At 35.0% G+C, this 22,556-nt stretch overlaps 4 protein-coding genes across 4 annotated transcripts; 2 read left to right on the forward strand and 2 right to left on the reverse strand.

The window, feature by feature from the left end:
• Positions 1-151: 151 nt before the first annotated feature.
• LOC108981084 (glucose-1-phosphate adenylyltransferase large subunit 1-like) lies at positions 152-5,489 on the reverse strand. The gene is made up of 15 exons (XM_018952160.2): positions 5,343-5,489; positions 4,657-4,987; positions 4,330-4,452; positions 4,011-4,181; positions 3,557-3,649; positions 3,023-3,106; positions 2,878-2,933; positions 2,550-2,643; positions 2,007-2,192; positions 1,800-1,880; positions 1,281-1,367; positions 1,099-1,203; positions 877-983; positions 729-789; positions 152-605 (listed from the first exon to the last, which is right to left on the reverse strand). The coding sequence occupies exons 2-15, from the start codon at positions 4,888-4,890 to the stop codon at positions 504-506; spliced, it is 1,584 nt and encodes a 527-aa protein (XP_018807705.1). The 5' UTR covers positions 4,891-4,987; positions 5,343-5,489; the 3' UTR covers positions 152-503.
• A 2,580-nt stretch (positions 5,490-8,069) lies between these two features.
• LOC108981085 (40S ribosomal protein S25-2) lies at positions 8,070-11,597 on the reverse strand. The gene is made up of 4 exons (XM_018952161.2): positions 11,370-11,597; positions 11,186-11,260; positions 10,920-11,054; positions 8,070-8,379 (listed from the first exon to the last, which is right to left on the reverse strand). Exons 1-4 carry the CDS (start codon positions 11,370-11,372, stop codon positions 8,266-8,268), a joined length of 327 nt encoding a protein of 108 aa, XP_018807706.1. The 5' UTR covers positions 11,373-11,597; the 3' UTR covers positions 8,070-8,265.
• A 577-nt stretch (positions 11,598-12,174) lies between these two features.
• Positions 12,175-13,289, forward strand: LOC108981080. Its single transcript, XM_018952151.2, has one exon. The coding sequence runs from the start codon at positions 12,469-12,471 to the stop codon at positions 13,147-13,149; it is 681 nt and encodes a 226-aa protein (XP_018807696.2). The 5' UTR covers positions 12,175-12,468; the 3' UTR covers positions 13,150-13,289.
• Positions 13,290-14,903: 1,614 nt separating this feature from the next.
• LOC108981082 (7-methylxanthosine synthase 1-like) lies at positions 14,904-16,587 on the forward strand. The gene is made up of 4 exons (XM_018952155.2): positions 14,904-14,978; positions 15,087-15,494; positions 15,773-16,048; positions 16,207-16,587. The coding sequence occupies exons 1-4, from the start codon at positions 14,904-14,906 to the stop codon at positions 16,585-16,587; spliced, it is 1,140 nt and encodes a 379-aa protein (XP_018807700.1).
• The last annotated feature ends 5,969 nt before the right edge of the window (positions 16,588-22,556 follow it).

Here is a 22,556-nt window from a genome sequence, read left to right on the forward strand (position 1 = left end):
TTCGCCACCGTCCTAGTATCCAATTGATTTGGATTGGATTGGATTATGTTTAATCGAGACCAGAAGAGATAAATTTAATGTTGTTAATTTATATTTTAACTCTCTTTTACTTCTAATAAATTGATCCAATACATAAACCTTCTAATCCGGATAAATAAAGAGATCATCTTTTATAGTTACATATTTTTCATGTACTAACATAGAAAATTTGATAGTGGTACGAGTAAACTCATCGATACCATTATTCCTGATCAGTATGGATACAGAGAGTGTCTGTCTGGCTTTGATGAAAACCCAATAAAAAGGAAGAAGGCAGCCACCTGCCCACCCAGACAACCAGCTAGCGTTCTGCTTTATTTATTTACTTCTTGCATCTGCCAACTCTTACAGGCTAATAAGCCAATCCTTTTTTAAGATGCAGTAAGAAAGCTGGCTGTTGTTTGCTTCTTTCCTTGATAATGAGGCACCCATCCAGTCTCTGAAAGAAAGTACTTGAGATCCATTTATATAACTGAGCCATCTTCTATTTTCGCCTTCTCCAGGATAACGGTGATTCCTGACCGAATGTAAAATCCATCTTCTGGCCTATCGGCTTCTTGAACACCCTGCAATGATAACATTCAGACAGAATATAAAAATGAACATTTTACTTCGATCAGAAGTTCTATGCGCTAAAAAAGTTCGTTGAGAAGGCAAAATGCAGGGCTGAGCATGAGTGGTATGCTTACATCTTTATTCATGATGATAACTCCTTTCCCAATCTTTGCGTTCTTGTCGATTATGCAGTTCCTTTCAAGGAAAAAATGAACATTGTCAGCATTGAACTTTCTACTATTAAATCTGGATTTAATTGTTCTCGATTTCAAGGCCAGTTACCTAATTTTTGTATTCTGTCCAACCCCTATTGGGACCTTCCCCTCTGCCAAGAGAGAGGCAATTTCAGATTCAGTTTGGTAATAGTCTGCACCCATCATCACGGTATCCTGTAAATGGAAAATTGCCACTCAACTAAGATCTTGAAGCAACCTAAACAAAGCGCTCTAGTCTACTGGGTTCTTTGTGTTTGAGGATTAAAATGCAGAAAACGTGATAGATTACTTTGAGCTCAACACCATAATCTATTCTTGAGCGTTCACCAACTATTGAATGTTCAACTCTGCATTCTCTCAAGAAACATCCATGTGAGATTATTGCATCCACAATCTGCAAAACCCAATTGAAGCATGAAAGGCAAGTAACTCAATGAAGCAAGTGACAAGAGCCAAAGTCTGTCAGCATACCCGACAATTGTCAATCTTTGTTGGTGGTAAGAATAAAGGAGATGTGTAAAAGGGTGTCTTGGGGTCATAAAATTCGAAACTTGGAGACTGCAAAAATGAGATGGTCACTGCATATATGTTGATTTCATAACAAGGAAATAAGACAATTATATAAGTTTCATACAATGGAAGGTCTGGTTTTCAGTAGTAAAGGGCTATGTACAAGTTGCTTATAAAAGAAACTCCAAAGCCTTCAACGTGTCACAGGCAGAACCTCACCCTATTTGACAAAAAAGGTATAAATAGATTGAGCAAAGCAGGGTATAAACAGGAGGGTCTATTTCACAGAAACACATAAGACTTGGATTTGTTTAGATGGTAAGTCATACAATGTGTCCAAAACCCAAATCCTCACCCTCCCCTTTCTTATGGAGGGAGGAAATGCGTTTGAGTTAGAGCTCAACGAAAACGAATGTGAATCCAGTGGAACTCTGGGAATATCAGATTCAAAGATATTAATCTTAAAAATATTTAACAAACCTCCTCGGTAAGGGCCAAATTAGCATCAAAGAAGGACTTTATGGTTCCAATATCTTCCCAATAATCTCTAAATATGAAAGACTGTCAAAAAAGAGAAATATGTCAGTCGAGCCTTACTGAAAAAAAAAAAACACCCTTCAGCAATAACAGAGGTATTTTTCAAACTTTGAAGATATTTTTTCACGAACTTTAAAAGCTCTCTCTTACTTGGACATTATGCTCCTTCACAGCTGCTGGAATGATTTCAGATCCAAAGTCATTTGCTGTAGGATATCTCCACCTCAAAAGCTTCAGTAAAATATCCGTCTTAAAGACGTATACTCCCATTGAAGCAATATATGGGGCTTTCACAGCATCTTGCGGGGACAACCCCAGAAGACGAGTGTCCACTTGCTGCATAGATGCGAGTAAATTTTTGTATTTGTTAGTAACATGGGAGTTCAATTACTGTCTAAAAATACATGCATGGGTAAAAGCAGATACCAACAATGTGGAAAACATGCTTAAAATCTTCAGGATAGATCATTCTGATGTCTGCAGTTAGCTTACAAAAGGCTCAAATCAAGAGAAATTTGGAAACTTTTTGAGCTTCATTGGGGCAAAATCATTGGCATATAAGATTTAAATCTTTCCCCAAGTGTGATCGAATCTAGTAATTGTCCAGAGTATCAGGCTAAAAAGAGAAACAAAAAATCTTTTGGACAGGAAGAAGAAAATCAATTCTTAGCATTGGATTCACTTAGTGCTTACCATTGCTTTCAGGTCAGCTCCCCTTGGTTTTTCAGCAAAATGCACAATACGGCCTCTGCTGTCTATCTTCACCAATCCATAGTCTGATGCACGGCTGAAAAGTGCCAAATCTATTTTAGATGAAATTAAGTTCATAAAACAGAGGAAAATCTTTTTCTTCTTGTTCTCTTTTTTTTTTTCTCCTATGAGAGGAGAAAGCTTTTTCTACTTTCTTAGCAGAAGAAATTGTTGTGTTAGTACACACAGAATTAAAGATCACTAGATGATCAGAGCAAATCAACCCATAAAGACAAAATTTAAAGGACGAAAAAAATAAGAGTGAACAAACCTGTCACCAACCACTGCACATGATATCGTAATATCAGCATTTTGCTCGACATGGCTCTGTTGATTCATTGAATATAGATAAACCAAGTTTTTTAAAGACGTGAAAAATCAAATGAGTGGATCTTATTATATAACTTATGGTATACCTGCAATAAGTCCGTATAATCCATTCGGTACAGATGATCCCCACACAAGATCAATATATTCTCGATGTTTCTATTCTTGGCATCCTACAATAATCAATGTAATATATACCAGATTCCACTTCAAGAGTTCAAATTCAAAGGAATGAAAATTAAAAAGAAAATATACTTTACTCCTAAAACTCATTGTTATTTGCAATTTAACCACCAAATTATTAAGTTGTCACTTTGTCTTCAGTTTGAAACATAAGCTACAATTAATTCCCCCGTTAAGATCTAACCATTGGATGGATGAAAATAGCTGGTGACCGGTGTAGCACACTTTTAGCGGTTGAATCTGTTAAAATGGGGCAAATTTCCATAAGCAGTTGTTTGGGGAAAGATGACAATTTTAATAGTTTGGTGGTTATATTGCAAAAAGAATAATAGTTTGAGGGAGGTAAAGCATAGTTTTTCTTAAAAATGTAGGTGAAAGGTCCATCTATTTATATCTGGGTCTGCTTTGGTTATACCGCGAACAAAAAGTTCCACACCCACCTCAAATACCCACAAAAATTGCCTCACAGCATCAGCTGTTCCCTGGAACCACTTCATTCCTGCTTCCCCTGGTGTCTGAGTGGCTGCCAGAACCTATTTGCCAAGTGGGAACATTTTAAGTCATAAAAATCAAGGATCTTGCAAAATTATTACCAAAGAACACATATATTGGTTTGTCCATTCATTTATAACATATAAAATTGTGATATTTTTCCTTCTCTTGATAACCAAATACTGTATATAGCATTAATTAAAACATGAGGCTTCCCTAAAGACTTATCTGCCAATGATGCAGATTTTATTCTGCAATACTTGGTAAATAGTTATCAGGAGAGAAATCAATCAAACCTAAGTTGTTTTCCCTTGTACAAGTGGGAACTTATTCATGTTGCTTTAAGTACCAATAAATTTATGAAATATCTGACATCAAAATAATTTCTGCTGGGTTCTATACCTCCACAAATCCATCCCCAAAGTTAATACCATTTCCAAAATAGGTACGAGAAATGTGTCGATTGAGGGAGGCAGAGTTGAACTGAGTGAGTACACAAATCTTGTCAACGCCACTGTTGATACAATTGCTCATAGGTATGTCTATAAGCCTATAGCACCCCCCCACAGGAACCTGCAGATCATACCAACTCATCACGTAAGCATAGCTAACTAACTGGACGTTTAAAAAAGGCTAAACCGCTCTTCTTCAACCACTAAATTAATTTACAAGCAATTAAATTAATAAAATATACATCTATAGCTATTTTCTTACGACTTACAGCAGGTGTCGCTGCTCTTCTTGTAAGAGGAAAGAGTTGAGTCCCTGCGCCCCCTCCTAATATGATCGAAGCCACATTTTTTGGGTCTGCTTTTCGTCTATGATAGGGTGGTGCTTCTATGGTCTGAGATCACACCCGAGATTAATAATGATAGCATTCATAAAACTACCCCATCAAATTGAAATTACAGAGACGATGGATCTAAATTTACAGTGGACATACACAATGAGATCACACGATGTTTCCAAGTATTTAACAGAGCTGAATACAAAGAAAATGATACAGTTTCATGCATTTGAAATAGATCAAAGATTGAAATTAACTTACCACAGCCTCTTGGGCATTATTGGAAGTAATTACAGCAAAAGCAACACCAGGTTTGAGCTTCGTGACATTCTTCTCATTTCTCAAACTTTTCGCCATCTGATTAGCCCATACATTGTTACTCAGGCTCCCTGTGATCCTCTCCCCCAAAAGCCCATTATTTCCATGACTGAGACTACCTTTGATTGCTTTTGCCATATAGGTATTGGGTTTCAAGGTCAAACAGCAAGAATCCATTACAGTTGCCTAAGACTACACCCAGAAAATCAGCAACCCCCGATTGTAATGGATGAGATATGAATGATGCTCCCACAAAATACTGAAACCCAAATCCCTGTAAAGTACAACTCTTTAAAACGATGGGTCGAGTAGAAGTAAAACTCTGAACTTTAAGTAAAGAATAGATCACATAAAGGTACCAGGAAGACACTAGTGCCAGGCATTCAAAGTTACACTACGAATAAGACTTCTATAAAGAAAAAGCATAAACTAAGCAACCTCAGGGTGAAGTTTCAGAAACAAAGATAAATCTAAATCTGGGAAGTACATGAGAAATGCCAAGGAAATTCTTAGCATCCAGACCAAGTTAAGTTCCTAAGAAACATCAATTCCAAGTATTCAGAAAGTGAAAACAAGTTTGACAGTAAAAAAGAAAAGCAAGAACAAAATCCAAGTTGAAGAAAGGCGACCTGAAGTTCAAAACCGCCAAAACTGCGATAGCTGAGCGTGATCAGCGAGCTATAGGATCCTGAAAGTAGGAGTACGACCCAGGCTTGAGAGGTAGTGAAATGCGTGAATAATGTTGGCTTGAATGCCCTCCCTAGAAATCTTGCAATTTCGGTGTGTGTATATATCATATATATACTAGAAAAAAAAAATAAAAAATGACGTTGACAAAAATTAATGTAGGCTTGCCACAATGAACCATGCCATTGGGCATTGAGTTGAGCGGCTGAGCCCACTGCCTGCCACGGTCCAAGTTTGTAGGTTCCTTCTTGCAGTCGGAGCAGCTATTATCAACACCTGTCCCTTTCATGCCAAAGTCGCAAGAAAACAAAATAACACGAAAGCATGTTGCACCCATCCCGAAATCTGAGGTTGTTTTCTCTGCCTGGAAATTACTGTTTAGAGTAAGTTGCACAGTAAGGAGAAATTTTCTTACTACTCTCCGAGCAGTTCTAATGTCTCATTTGACAACCGGGATTAGAAATTTCCTACAACTTGACATGTTGCCAGTTGAATGATAATGACTTTACTGATCTTCAAAGGTATGATTATTGATTATATAGTTTTGCTGATATTCAGAACCTAAATTCGTAAGGTTATCCAGAGGATAGGATACACAGATAGAGATCACTAATACCAGACTTAAAATCTCATGCAAATCTTAATTAGTTCGTGATGAGGCTGACTGAATTCCAATAGTTTCCAGACTAGTACAGTTATGTTCCAAACGGGAAAAGGAACTGGACTCTCTCTGTTCATGTCATGGACAAATAAAGAGTAATGTCCACTTCAAACATAATAATGCTCCGGTACCCCATTGTTGAGGCTTCAGTCATGACACTAGCCCGTTGCCCAGATATACTATTCTTTCTCATTTTCAACAGTGATAGCCACTTCTAGCTTTATGCCACGAGAATATTACCAGAGTTTTTAGATGCCATTGCCAAAGAAATTGCTTTACAGCAATGCCAATTTGTAGAAATACAGTCAATACACCAAAAAAGTTGTTGGGCATGTTTAAGACCGAGACGACTGATATCAGCTCCCATTAACGGACAGACAGGATAGTCGATAGGAATAGGGCTGAAAACCATCCGGAGGGATGATCCTTGGCGGGACCCAGAAGCAGACATTTGAGTCCATACCACACAGAAGTACGTAAAAAATTATAGAGATAAAGTGAAAAGGATGGATGGAAAATTGTGATTTGGTGGTCTGCTGATCTGTGATTGCATGGGCTTAACATCTGGGAAAACATCCAAACCATATAATTTTTCTGACTTCGACCCAAGTTAGTACTTCAAGCTCTTGGCTCTCTCTTCACCGTAAACGTGTCCTTTACGTGACACCACCATGACATTAAATTAAGTTATACTATATATGAAAAAATATATATTAATGTGATTATTAAAGAACTAAAACATTAATATATATATATATAATAAAGATGGAAGACTTTGCAATAATGATATGCTGAGTATGCCAATAAGTAAATTTGTAAATCAGTATATATGAATAAAATATAAATTCCCTAGACTTATCTGGCAGATTCATCTGGAGTGGGCCCATATAGATGTGGATTTATGAAGTGGGAAAAAAACAAGGGCAAGAGTTTTGAGTTTCTATCATAGGGATAGGGGTCCTTTGTTGATTGGTACCTAAAGATGACAGTACAAACAAGTAGTTGTAGATAATATTGATAAATACCAATTATTAGGCGACAAAAGCTTCACATGGCTTGCTATTAAATTAAATTATGAACCACAAAAATCACTCCTTTTGAGATACAATCAAGAACTTGTGGATCTTTTCATTTTCTTAGGTCAAAAGTGGCCACAGATTACGTGCATTTTTCCTTCTTGGTCCTTGCCGATGACACTGTGGAAGACAAAACTTCATTAGCATTATAATAGAAGAATCCATAATGTGTCATTGGTACAATGTCAAGAAGCTTTAACGGGAAAAAAATAGCTTCATCCAATGTCATTTTTCACGAGAGTAAGTTTATTTTTACACTCTCTCTCTCTCTCTCTTTTTTTTTATAAACTTTTATCGTTTGGTAGTGAATTTGAAAAGTTTTCAAAATAAAAATACTCTATTCTCCCCATCACTCAAAAGAGAAAAGCTGGAAAGCTAATAATATGAAGAGTTGAATTCTTTATAAATAGTAATGAATTGAAATGGTAGAGAATTTTATAGGATCTATCTAAGATGAATTTAAATGTATTTAGATGTTAAGATAAATTTAAATATATTTATAGAAAGTTGAAAAAAATTATAAATCTCATGTGTAAAAAATTATTGAGTTGAAAAAGATTATGAATCACATATGTAAAGAGATTTTAAATTAAGATGAATTTAATGATTTGAGAATTACATATTTAAATATTAGACCCACCTTAAAATTAGACTGTTCAGTTCAGTCTAACTTCCAAACGGGCCTACTCATAACCCCAAGTCATTTTGCTTGGGCTGAAATAGATTTTAAAGGCACCGGTAATTTTTATGGATCTAATGCCCATATATTTATGGCACTTCCGCTGGATCCTTGGAGACGCAACATTTCGTACTTTGATGCCTCAAATCTACAAGATTAGAACATCTGGCAATGGTATTAACTTTAGCCTATTGCAGACCACATAATTTTCTTGCCTTTAAACACTCAAAAAGGGAAGCATAATACTAGAGGGTGAAGATCAAAACCACCAATATCAAATTTCCATTCTATAAGTAGAGTAGACACTATTCCACGAAAACTCAAAAATAACGACTGTCTGAATCACTCCGTATGATCCCAATTAAACAAAGATATCCGGTAGTGTCTTGACACGGAAATAATAAAAGCAGTCAAACTCAGCCACTAAATATGCGAAGACAATAAAACAATCAGGTGTTTGTTGCCCGTGTGTATATCTGCTGGCTTGAATGTGCAGACACCATCCTGATCACGCCTCTGGCCATCAACTCTCTGATTGCCCTCCTTGCGAGTGATCCATTAATCTGAGAGAAGCATGCAAAGCAGAAAAGTTATAAAGAGAACACATTACTCCAATAGTAGAGTTGACAAACATACATGGCGGGAGTCGTTAAAGGGAGGAAGGGCAGGAAAGGAGAGGAGGGCAGGAGTATATTATGAGCACGCTGCTTTATATTCAGACTGCTTATGCCAGTATTCCTCTAGCATGGTTACTTACCAAGGTGATGACTATAGCCAGAGACTGAACCAGGGTGTGCTCTCGTCAACAATCAATAATTTTTAATCTAATTAAAATAATAATGCAAATCGGTTTTCAAAACAGATCACAACTACAGAATAAAAAAACTGGCTGTGGTGATACCCATTGTCGACAAACAAAGATTTTTCATATCATTTCTTCATGATAAATAGCTCCTTCTCAACATCATGAACCCAAATTGACAATCCTCTACCAATGGGTAGCAGCTTGGCAGTAATTCACCTTTCTTCCAATGGATGCACGAGTTTTGGAAATTAGAAATCTTCTTTTCTTTTATAATAAAAAAACTTGAAATCCTCTATCGATAGAAAAATGTAAGCATCTTGATTCATACACAATAAGCTTGTATTATGCATCAAACTAGGAAGCCATATTTGTTTGGATTCTACAACTTCAGACTCCATTATCATAATTAAATACTTCAAAAAAAGGGTCTGTTAGAATAGCATATATGTGCAGGTTACTTTATTGCAGCATTCATAACTAGAACCAGTCATGTGAACCATCCCCCGCCTGAAAAGATTTACGGACCCAAGCATGACCATCCAGGATTGTTGCCCAACAGCAACCCAATATGATATTTCTTTCGCTGAAAACTTTAGTGGTAGCAGTAGCACCAACAACTGCTCCAATTCTAGTAGTTTAACATTCTCCCCAATAATTCTTAACTCAGATTCTGATAAATTAGTGTCTCTAAAAAAATATTCTGGTAAACTAATTCCTTTGGGATGAGTTGCAAGTATTGGAGGAAGGAGAGGTGAATGAGGATTCTTTGTCAAGACAGAAAGTGGTGGTAACCGAAATAGAGAAAGTGTTGTTGATGGAGGAAATATCTTGGAGGCAAAAATCAAGGGCGCTTTGGTTGAAGGAGGAGATAAATGCACTAAGTTCTTTCACAAGGTGGCCAATTCCCCTAGGCACCACAGTGCTATTGAAGTCCTTCATTCAGGCTTGAATGTGTTACAATCTCCCGATGAGATCCAAGACCATATAGTGCAGTATTATGAGGAACTCCTAGCTGAAAAAGTTGAGTAGCGCCCCAAACTGGATGGTTTATTGTTTAACCAGCTAGGTTCGGAGGTAGCAAGTTGGTTGGAGAGGCCGTTTGTTGAAGAGGAGGTGCATCTAGTGGTGAGAGGCATGTGCAAGGATAAAGCCCCTGGGCCCGGATGGTTTTTCTATGGCTTTTTTTCAAGAATGTTGGGAGATTGTGAAGGAGGAAGTGATGCAGATTTTCATGCTTTTCATTCTAATCTTAAGTTTGATAAGTCATTAAATGCTACTTTTATTGTTCTTATCTCCAAGATAGTTGGTGCCCATAATTTGAAAGACTTCCGGCCAATTAGCTTGGTAGGTGGGATCTACAAGATAGGATGGTAACTTGGAATGTCACTTTTACTAGAAATGCTCACGATTGGGAGCTTGATGAGATGGCAGCCTTTTTTAGCCACTTGTATTCAGCAAAGGTAGGAGGAAATGGGGGAGACCGTATGTTGTGGATTCACACGGGGAGAAAAGATTTTATTGTTAAATCTTTTTACCGGGCTTTAACAGCACTACAACCCATCTTTTTTCCGTGGAAGAGTATTTGGAAAGCACAAGTTCTGCCTAAAGTTGCGTTTTTTACTTGGACAGCCGCGCTTGGAAAGATATTGACGGTTGATAACTTAAGGAAGCGAGGTATGGTGGTCATGGAGTGGTGCTACATGTGCAAAAGGAATGGAGAATCGATAGATCATTTGCTTTTACATTGTGAGGTGGCGAAGGAATTATGGGCTGGTATCCTTGATAGAGCCGGACTGAGTTGGGTAATGCCTAAGAGTGTGGTGGAACTACTAGCGTGCTGGAACAGGGGGCATACAGTGCACAATTGGCAGCAGTGTGGCGTATGTTACCTTTGTGCCTAATGTGGTGTTTATGATCAGAAATGAATGATAGGTGCTTTAACAACAAAGAGCGTGCAATGGGGGAAATCTGAAATTTTTTTGTATTCTCTCTTTTACAGTGGTTTTCTGCTATTGTACTGAAGGGTGAGAGTGTCCATGGGTTTCTGTGTACAGTGGTTTTCAGCTCACTAGAATGTAATTAGGTGTCTCACTTTGTATACTTCCTGTGTACTTGGGCATTGCCTAGTTTCATTCTATTCAATAAAGCTATCTATTTACTTATCAAAAAAAAAAAAAAAAACCCCACGAATAAAAAAAATACAAAGCAATAGAGGTGCTTACAGAACTGATTAGCAACGATATCCAAACATAAATATTTCGACAACAAAAGATAAAACAACGATAATAAAACTTATACCCTCAAACGGTCGGAGAGGATGGAGGGGGTGATGAGCTTGTATTTCGGAGCCTCGGAGAGGAGCTTATCATATGTGCCCTGGTCGAAAAGCACCATGTTGTTCACCTTTTCCTTCTGCTTTCCCTTGCTCCACTTCTGTTACCCCAGAAAATAAAATAAATGAACAAACTTTACGCATTATCAGAAATCCATTCGGGGTCTCTACCAAATACTCATAAAACAATAGCACATTATCACTGTAAAACAACAATTAGAGTGGATTTAACCTTCTTCTTCTGCTTTCCACCGCCAGATTTGGCAGGCTTGGAGGACGGTGGAGGAGCCTTGTCTTTCTTTGGAGCCTGCAACAAGAAACAAAAAAATCCAAAATTTAGTTAGAGTGAGATAGAGAGAAGCTTCATCACAGCTACTGATAAATCTTTAGGATAATCCAATAACAGAGTTGTATACCATCGGATCGGATCACAGGGAAGGAGGGATAGGCGAAGAGGGAGGCGCCAAGAAGAAGCAAGAGTAGGGGCGGAGGCGCTTTATAGAACTAGGGTTTCGAATGTCGATCATGTAAACCCAGCTACGTACGACGCCATTCCCTATTTACCCCCTCTTTTGACGTCTACACCACAAAGACGTGTTGCTCTTTTCGGTGGCTCCTGCGAGCCTATGAACGATGTGTCGTTCTTTCTGGTTTGCTTCCAACCCCAACATTATGTGTAATCTATTTTCAAAAAAATATTTTATAGCCAGATTTCATAAAATTAAATTCACGAAACGAACTAATGCAGAAATATGTGATATATTAGATTATAAAATTATTTTTATCATAAATTATATCTAATATATCATATAAAATCATAACATCTTGTAAAGAAAAGTAGAATAGATTCCATAACATTTTGTTTTCTAAAGAAATATAGCCACAAATTCTACTCTTATCCAAACACAGAGAATGGAGAATTTATTCTATTCTATTTTTCCGGACAAATGCAACTGCCCAAAACAAGCACATATCTCCAAAAGCATGGAAAAATTATCCTCAATGGTACAAAGAAGCCAAAATTTGAATATTCGAGATAAGATAAACTACTTTGCTCAGGAAAAATAAAGGTAAGTAGTTTTAGAGGGAGGGAGAGAAATAAAAACAATAGAAAGTTGAAGAAATAAAGCAAACATGAAAAAAGAAAAAAGAAACAATAAAAAGAAGTGTAATTCTACAGCCTATAAATAGAAACTTCCTAGAGAGTTTAACAACATCCCCTTTTGAACAAACAGAGAAATTTTGTTCACTTTGTCTTGTTTTGCCTTTCCAACTCTCTCTATTTACCTCTGAAGCCTTGGCTGCCTTTTTAACTCCATCTCTATGCTCCGAAACCTCAACTCCGCCTTGTCATCTTCTATGATGAAAGCATTTTTTCTCTTTTCTTTGTTCAGACAAATGGTCGCTAATGAAGCTGTGATGAAAACTCAGTTTCCTTTCGAGTGAAAACTGCAAAACAAAGAAAAAAAAAAGTAAGTAAAAATCCTCAATCCTTTTGTCTATCAAGCCCTGTATATGCAAATGGATTCATTCAATTTCTACAGCATCAAAGCTGAGAAGGCAAACGCGTTGATGCCAAGGCTTCAAAAGATCGCAAACCTTTGCCGGGTAATCGAGGTATGTGTTGTCCTTGTCTTGATTTCTAGGCTTTCCATGCAACTCCCACTTGCTGTCAACAACTCCACCGAGTATTTCCGTGATGTGAAACTCGTCTTGGTGAGCCCTCGCTTCGTGTTTTTCGTCGGAAATGTTATCATTATCACCCTTTTCGCTAAGTCCGGTCAGTTTTCAGCTCGAGATTCTACAATAAAGACTTCAGGATTTGATCTTTATGAGGAGTTCATCAAGAACAGTGAAAAGATCAATCGGAAGGTTCACCCAGACGAGACCCCAAAACTTGACGAGCATAGCGATATTTCTAATGAGAGTGCAGTCACGAATTACCGGACAGTACTTGAGAGTTACTCGCAGTATTCAAATGGCGGGACGTTGTGCGAGAAAACAAGCCGAGATCAGGGCCAGGAGAAAGAAAAATGTATGGAGAATACTGCTCGTTGTTGTGAGAGGTTGGCGAAAAGTTCATGTCCCGAAGATGAAATGAGTTGCGAGGAGTTCCAGCAAAAGGTTGAGGCTTTCATTGCCTGCTGGCATCAAAGGCTTCGAAGGGAAGAAGAGTACTCTGTCACTATGCTCTAGAGTTTCTTAAAGAGTGGATTACGCCAAAAGAAAGAAAGAAAGTGTGAAATGCAAATATGCAGTATGCATTTTCACTTCCATTGTATATCAAACAGTTTCTATTTAGGATTATTAATATACTATAAGAAAGTTTTTGGTTATTTAGGAAGAAAAAAGAGTCAAGTCCATGAAAAATAATGTGTTTATTTATGTAAATATTATTTTAAGAAACCTTTAATCTTATGAGATTAGTGCTATTATGTCTCTTCAATTTATCTACTTAGTGTATTCCTAGTACAAATTACACCTTTTTTTTTTAATTTTAAATATTTTTTAAACATGTTTAAATATTTAAAAAATATATATCAATACACTAATAGTCACTTCCTTAACTATTAAAAACAATAAAATTTTTAAAAAAAATTAAATACATTAACCGTCAAAATGAGAGAACAAATTAAAGAGACATAATAGCATTATTCATCTCATAATTGTCAAAAGCAGATGCTTGATGTAATATTTCGTGAAATGAGCATGTCTTGGAGATTGGATATATATGCGGATAAGAGAATTCCCATGCAAGTCCTAGAAATGATGCTTATTTATTTATTTTTTTCCCCTGGATAAGAATGTGTTCAAAGCTGTGTCATATGCTGATTCAGATGCTTAATTTGATGCAAAGTCATATATATATAGTGAGCTCTTGCTTTGCATTTTCTAACAGATAATAATTGTCAGAATAATTCCGCATCTGAAAGGTGCATTAAACCCTATTAAACAAGAAACAGTTGACTAATTATTTGCTTGAACTGGTCATCAACCGTACAATTATATTAAATAATTTTATTTTGTCTCTAGTAATTGGCCTGGAATCAAGCGGCCAGTGGCTTGGAATCATTTTTCCAGTCTTTTTTTTTTATTTTTTATTTCCAGTCTTATATAAGTAAAAGTTTTATAGATGAAATCAGTGAGTGGCATGGAATTTGCAAAAGTGATTCTTGCCTGGTAGAAGAGTCTTTCCCATACTCATTGTTTTAGATATTTGATTGTTAATTAAAACATTTATATCAAATTTTAGGCGAGTTTAATAATAAAAAAAATAATTGCAGTTATTAACATTAAATGACCATTAAAAATATTATTTTTTAAATAATAATTTAATTATAATTTGATTATTAATTAACATATGATATGCAAAATTGTAAAATATGAAAAAATAATAATAATAAGTATTAAAATAATAATAATTTATTATTATTTTGAATAATAAATAAATAATTCAACGTTAGAATATGTTTTAAACAGAAGACAAAACATGTTAATATATTAGAAAAATTCTGAATTTGACTTTGCCTATTTAATGCTAGTGATGTTGCTATTGCCTACCTTGAGCCGGTCCAGCCTGGGTGTTTTTTCTGTTTTTGACATTTTGGTGTCTTGTCCCTTAGAATATATATGGACGGTTCCTTTTCGATTGATCGTGAAAGGGAGAGGATAATGGGATTTGTTAAGTCACCATTTGATAAAATAAAATTTTTTTTTTTTTATAAGAATTAGATATATCATACATCTAATTAGAGTAATATTATATATAATCGTGAAGTGGGTAAATATCGTGTAATCGATTTAAAAAATAGTGCGACCAATCGAATAGAAATCGTATTTTTTTTTAAATAATTGTACAATACTTACGCACTCATCACCGCTATAACTATTATTTCTCATTTACGACTATTTATATTCGAACCAAGGGAACCAATCCACACAGACTAGAGATGGAGGTGAATCAAAATCTCTGCATGAATGGAGGAGACGGAGAAACAAGCTATGCCAAAAATTCTTTAATTCAGGTATTATCTCTCTTACTCACAGATATAGTCACAATTTGCAATGTTTGCAGTCATTCTCTTCATCCATTTCGTTCGAAAAACTATTGAACCACTTGATTTTTCTTCCAGAAAGAGGTGATACTCAAGGCAAAGCCAATATTAGAAGAAAGCGTCGTACGGCTCTCTCTAAGCAGCAGCTTCCCCAAGTGTGTAAAACTAGCAGATTTGGGATGTTCATCAGGACCCAACACGCTGTCGTTGGTTTGGGAGATTATGGACATCATCCATGCAACATGCCAACGGGTTAGTCACAAGGCACCCATGTTCCAAGTGTTCCTTAATGATCTTCCGGGAAATGATTTCAATAGCATATTCAGGTCTTTGCCGAGTTTTTATGAGAAACTAAAGAAAGAGAAGGGAAGTGAGTTTGAGCCTTGTTTCATCGCAGGAATGCCTGGAACTTTCTATGGGAGGCTCTTTCCCGACTGTTTTCTTCATTTTGTTTACTCTTCTAACAGTCTTCATTGGCGTTCCCAGGTTAGCACTTATGACCTAATTTATCTGTTTCCTTTTGGTGGCCGTAGGATAATCATATTAGAAGGATATATAACACATGATCTCTGTCATCACTGGAAAAAAAAAAAAGAAGAAGAAGAAGAAGAGCATGCTTGGTGGCATTATGGAGATGCTTTTGGTACTATCTTTCTTCTAAAAAGGCATCACGTCACTATAAAAACATTTCTTTAAAAAACATGCATGGAATTGCTTCCTATAATTAATATTCACCCGAAACATGTTGAAAATTGTATTTACAGGTCCCTGAAGGGCTTGTAGGGGAATCAGGGGTTCCATTAAACAAGGGTAATATTCACATAGCAAAGACAAGCCCCCATAATGTGCTTAAAGCCTACTCGGATCTTTTTGAGAAAGACTTCACATTATTTTTAAGGTCACGTTCGCAAGAGATGGTCGCTGGTGGTCACATGGTCCTTGTGATGGTGGGTAGTACCAGGAAAGCTGATTCTTCTAGCAACCAAAGCTGCTCCATCTGGGAGTTATTAGGAATCGCTCTAAATGACATGGTCCTAGAGGTACAGTAGTATTATTTTTTTCTTTTTCTCTGCTCAACATAAGGTACTATTAATTGCATTAAGGGCAGGCAGACATAGGCCGGACTTTTTAATGCAAACGAAATATTGGTTGTTTTTCGCTATGTATTTCTTATTATAAGCGGTATATATTAATCCAGGGGAAAGTTGAAGAGGCGAAATTGGACTGGTTCAATCTGCCATATTATGCACCTACTGTAGAGGAAACTAAGGCCGTGATCCAAACAGAAGGAACCAGCTTCAACATTCATCGATTTGAAACATTTGAAGTGGACTGGGATTGTAACATGGATGAATACATGATGAGTAACATGAAAGGGTATAGTTTTGAAAAAGTCGGTAGAGGAAAGTATGTGGCCATGACTATGAGGGTGGTTGCAGAATCGTTGCTGGTGGGTCATTTTGGAGAAGAGATCATGGATGATTTGTTTGAAAGATTTTCCAGTAAGATAGAAGAATATTTGGAGGTTGAGGAAGGCAAGCACACGATTATCACCATTTCCATGACGAAGAATGTTTAATATTTCTGAGCACTTCACTTCTCAAAGGATCGGAGTTGTTTCCCCCAACAGTAGGATTAGTTGTGTATTATATAAATATATATATATATATATATATATATATTCCATGCATTCATGAAATTAATTCAGGTTTTGCGTGTCCATGGTCTGAATAAATAGGGGAAGAAATTCCAATAATGTATATATGTGGTATTGTGGACTGTGGAGACCAGTCCGTCCAGCTTGTATGATTTGATTCTTCATTCCCTCTATATATATCACCAGCTTCATGCTCTACATGGACAGTTGGGCACTGCGTGCCAAGTGAAGTGAACTCTCACACATGGTTTGCCTGCAATTAATTTCTTTTTTACACGCCCATCAGATATGAAGGGGAGAGGAGGATCATAAAATTCATTCACGAAAAGCCACACGTCTTGTTACTTAATATAACTTATACTAATTTTCCACGGAACAAGGATCCATTAAGGTCTCATTTGGTTACGCAGTTCAGATGAAATATTTTAAATAATAATGAGAATTTTGAATTAAGATGAGATGAGATTGTTTATAAAAAAAATATATGTTTAATTAAATAGTGAGATGAGATGAGATAGTTTTAACTTTTTGATATTTGATAAAATGGTGGATTCTATCAATGATTGAAAATTATTGGATAATTATTGAGTAGTAGTTATGTATATATTTGATAAAGGGGTAGATCTCACCAATAATTTTAATAAACATGTAATTAAAAAATTCATCATAAATAAATTAAAATCCCATAATATATTTTCCTATTGTTGGCGGAAATTACTCTATAATCTGGAAAATTGAATATTTTTTTGTTAAAATATATTATTCTAATTATGACTTATTTATTTTGCTATATATTGGAAAATCGAAATTTTTTATTGTAATTAAAAATTAGAATAATTTTGATGATTGTAATAGATAATTATATGTATTAAAAGTGTTGTAGATTTTTTCCCCAGTTTATTAATTTCGAATTTCGTAATAAAACCCCAAAATTAACAACTATTCAATACTAACAAAAATATCAATTTCTTTTTGAATATATATTATTCTAATTATGACTTATTAATTATTCTATATATTTGCCAAAATGAAATATTACCTGGCGTAATTATGTATTCAAATTGCCAATGAATATTGTAATATAAAGAGGAGTATATAATTCCAATTCAAAAATTTGTTTTTTTTCCTACAATATTTTTAATTCGAATTGCTGTTCATATATGTCATTAATAACGTGCAATCATAAATACCAACACCACAAACAAAATTTATTTTAATACAAACTACACACCATTCCATCAATCTCTGCTTATATATATATTTAACGCTACACCAAAAGCACCAACCATGACTGGCCTTCGTAAAACAGACTTTCGTTTTAACAACACTTTTTAAAACTGCTGGACAAATTTCAACTACAACAGTTCTTAACCGAAACCCATACATAGGTGCAGCTAGCGTTCCAACAAAATGCTACACATGAGTTGATAACCCAAAGTTTAAAATTCAAAATATACCCTTAATTCAGCAGTCCGAGATAGCAAACACCTCCTCAAATGGCACAAGGAGTGAGCAAAAAAATCAAAACAGGACCTCTGTCGCGCGTGTAGCGCGTGGAGTGATAAATAAAGCGTAGGCGGGTGTTATTCACGCGCATAAATCTTACTGGTGCGCGTGGAGCGCATAGAGCGTGCAATACATGCGCGAATCTGGAGTCAGGGCAAGTTATGCGCGTGAACTTCACGCGCAAGGACTTCTCTGGAGCGCGTGCGGCGCATGCACAAGCATGGGATTCACGCGCTCAAGCATTCCTTGGCGCGTGTAGCGCGTGTCGAGAGTGAGATTCACTCTCCGATGTTCAAACGGCGCGTGGGAGAGCTTGCAGTGTCCATTCAGCCTCCGGTTTTCACCACTTTTCTTGTCTAGATTAAACGAACAGAGTGGTGTGCTCAATTTTTCAAACTGAGTAATGCACTAAAAATGAGTTTTTTGTAAAAAAAAATTCCTCCCAATAATCACCTCTAATATCACTTGTTGGAAAAATCAACACAATGGAAGGATTAAAAACGGAAATAAAAGAGTACACTGACACACTTAGTGACACCAATAATTTAATGTGGTTCGGTATTTACCTACATCCACAGAAAATAACTTCACTAATAAATAGTGAAACACAAGAAAATACTATAGAGGAGGAGGATCACACTCTACTCAACTCAACCCTCTTCTTTTCTCTCAGAGCTTTTCTGACTCTCTCTTTTTACTTTTCTCCTTGGATGTGTATGAAGCTCTTACATGCATGGAGCTTCAATTCATAAGCGCCCGATGTATCGTCTACCTGTGTGAATGCATTAAGTTGTTGCATTCAATTGGTAACTGCTGGCATTGGGGGCGCTGAGCGCTAGGAGATGAGTGCTGAGCAGTCAACAATGATTGTTCAGTGCATGGACTTCAACAGCTGCTGCAGTCAAAATGGGGCAGAGAGGGGTAACAAAGTTGCAGAGTGGAAGAAAACAAAAATGGTTAGATCCACAGGAAAAGATGCAGTATGGTTACCTTTATGCCGTTCCAGCATCCCCAACGACCACCAACGTCGTCTCGGTCTATCACTTGCGGGCTGAAAATGGTGCATGCACAAGATAAACACAGCCAGGATGAAAGCACGGGGGTGGTCAGGCGGAGGGGATGGAGTTGGTTTCACCAGTGAAACCATGGCGTTCGGCAGAGGGGAAGGGAATGGGTTCTCGATGCGTTGATCACATAAAGTGGGGAGGACAAAGGCGTTGCAGGGGAAAATTATTCTGGGGAGTGGGAAGGACAATCGTTCAGTTCCTTTCACTGCGTAAAGAACACAGTGTTTTTCACTGTGCAATCTCTTTTTCATTGTTACTGTCAGGCACTAATTACACCGGTTGAAAATATACATCTGATATGAGTGACACTATCCCTCCTCAATCTGACCCTCTGGTATAAATTGACTCTTTTTTTTAATTATTTTAAATATTTTTAAACATATTTAAAAATAAAAATATCAATACAATAATAATCAGTTCCTTTTTTTTTTTAAATATTACAAAACAAAAAATATTAAATATATGAGTAGTAAAAATAAGGAGACAAATTGAGGAGGTATAATAACATTATTTCATCTTATATATATTACATCTAATATATATTTTACATCAGATATAAAATATATTTTTCTATTTCATCGTTTGGTTAGATGGAACCTCCTAGCTGTATTGGTAAGATGAGATAGTTTGTATTTTATTTGGCCATCTAAATCTTGTTTGGTTATGGAATTCAGACGAATTAGTTGAAATGAAATAATTTTGGCTTTTTTGGATTTGATAAAGGGGTGGGCTCTACAAATGATTGAACTCTATTTATGTCATCTCATTTTATTTGATTTTTTAAATTTTTACATAAAATATAATAAATAATTTTATTTTTTTAAATATAAAAAACAAAAATAATATTTAAAAATATATTATATCAATATTTGTATTCAACTTTTAACAAAACATCTAAACTCATCTCACCTGAATTACGTAACCAAACAAGGCACTCATGTAACATGATATTGAGTAATTACAAAATCTATGATAAATAAATTTAAATCTCAATTTTTATTTTTATTTTTTTTCCCATGAGGGCCGATATTACTCTATATTCCCAAAAAATCTATCTTTTTTGTTAAAATATATTATTGTAATTATAACCAACATATTATTTTTCCGTCCATATAGAAATTCGTCATTTGTTTAAGAAAAATTATAAATCATAGATTTGAATAATTTTTATTAAAGAGGAGATAATTATATGTATTAATTTCGAATTTCCTAATAAAAGTGTTGTGGATATTTTTTTTCCCAGTTATCAGTTTCGAATTTCCTAATAAAACCCCAAAATGTTGAACTATTCAATACTCCAAAAAAATATATATATTTCTATGTGGAAATATGTGACTCTAATTATGAACTTATTCTTGATCATTCTATCGAAGGATAATTTAAATATTTGTGGCATAATTATATATGAAAATCAAATTTAAAATTTGAAATTTAATATCTATAAGTAATATAACAATTTGAAAGATAATCTAATTTTTTTGTTAACGGAATATTACTATAATCCCTTATCCATAATATTTCTTTAATTTAAGACTAAGTTTTGAAAACAAATCAAGGCATCAATATCAAAATATACATCATCTTTTAGAAAATATTCAAGACTAATATATAATCATTTTGTTACTTCTATTCTAGTTTCACCCTTATTTAAAAAATTTGAACATTTAGAGTAAGATATTTTATATTTACTGATTTTTTTTACCCAATTTTACCATTTAAGATTGATTCTAAAATTTTATTTTAGGCAATATATTTTATGCTAACCAATATTTTTTCTATAATTTTTTTTTATGGTCATAGTACTTTTATTTTTTATTTTTAAATTGTGGGGGCTTACTAAAGGTGGGTGGCCAAGCACGGGTATTGGATTAGACATCCTGTTGGTATTTTTAAAATAATTATTAGGATTTATGAGATTTATTGCTTAACGTTTTTAAGCTTGCTTTTATTCTCTTGAGTCTTGATTTGCTAGCAGCGGAACATTTTACTTTGTAACGTTGGTTTCTCGTAACTTTTCTTTGCCGTTGCTTTTACGTTTTCATTCTCTCATAATTTGTTGGTAGTTTAATAGCTTTTCCGTTGGAAATAGTACCTTTTTGGGTTTCAAGCAATTTTATTGCTTTAATGCTTTTTTGGACGTTGGTTTTAACGGCTAGTAATTAAGTTTCCGTTTCTCTATGGTTTAACTTGGCATTAACGGGTTGTAAACGTTGGTTTCTTTATTTCCTTTTATTCATTTTTCTGCTTACGTCTATCAATTATATATCTATCTATATCTATCTATATATATAAAGTGACTATCTAACAGAAAATCTTATTTTAACGGTTTTTTATTATTTTCTGTTAAAGTTAACACCGTTTATCTATAGGTATATTATTGAAGTGCAGTAATTAATTATACAGGTCAAAAAAAGTGGATTGCGGAGATCAAGAAAAGTGCAGTAATTAATTATTGTGCCTCAAAACGATCAAACTGCAACTCATCACGCGTATGCACATATATGTATGTATATAATCACGATGAATTTCGTGTCCAATTAAATTCTATCTATCTATCCTAGAAGAAATGTTGTACGTACTTGAAATACTGCACCGTTTTCAATACACGAACCTATAGAATTAATGCAAGAATATATAGCTATATTTATCCAGAAGTTCCGTACCAAATTCCGCTATAATAACTTATTACAGCGTGATTTCCCTTCCTTTACTGGCATGCGCGACTTAAAAGTACCACTCAACAAATTTTCCATCATAAAGCAGCAATATTTTGTGATTATAAAACTTGAATCTCGTTGTACGTCTACTCTATAGTCATCCATTGCTTTCGATGCTCACGGATTATGATATAAATGTTCAATAAATTCTGTAAATTAGTCTAATTAATTAAAGTCGTGTCTATAAATCTTTTGTTCATGAGTTTCTTAAATTCAGACAAAAACTAATTAAACATATCGTTTTCAATACTTCAAAATCATATAACTAATTTTGGAATGTAACACTGGTATCATAGCGTGTAATTATTTATAAATTATATAAATATTATATTATTATTTAATTAAATGAAATATTATGTCTTTGTTAATAAAAAATTAATTCTTAATAAAAAAATTTAAATATAAATTAAGTAAACATTATTTTTACCTAGTATATATATAAAGAGTCTATAAAACAGTATTTTTTTATTTTAACAGAATTTTTTTGTGTTAACAGAGCCTCCTTATTTGCATTAACTTTCCGTTAAGCCTCTTGCAATAATTTGTTAAGCCTTCGTTATAATAACTTTAAATAAAAAACAGTGCACATGAATAAATCAGT

The sequence above is a fragment of the Juglans regia genome, chromosome 13 (assembly GCF_001411555.2).
Source record: "Juglans regia cultivar Chandler chromosome 13, Walnut 2.0, whole genome shotgun sequence".
NCBI lineage: Eukaryota > Viridiplantae > Streptophyta > Magnoliopsida > Fagales > Juglandaceae > Juglans > Juglans regia.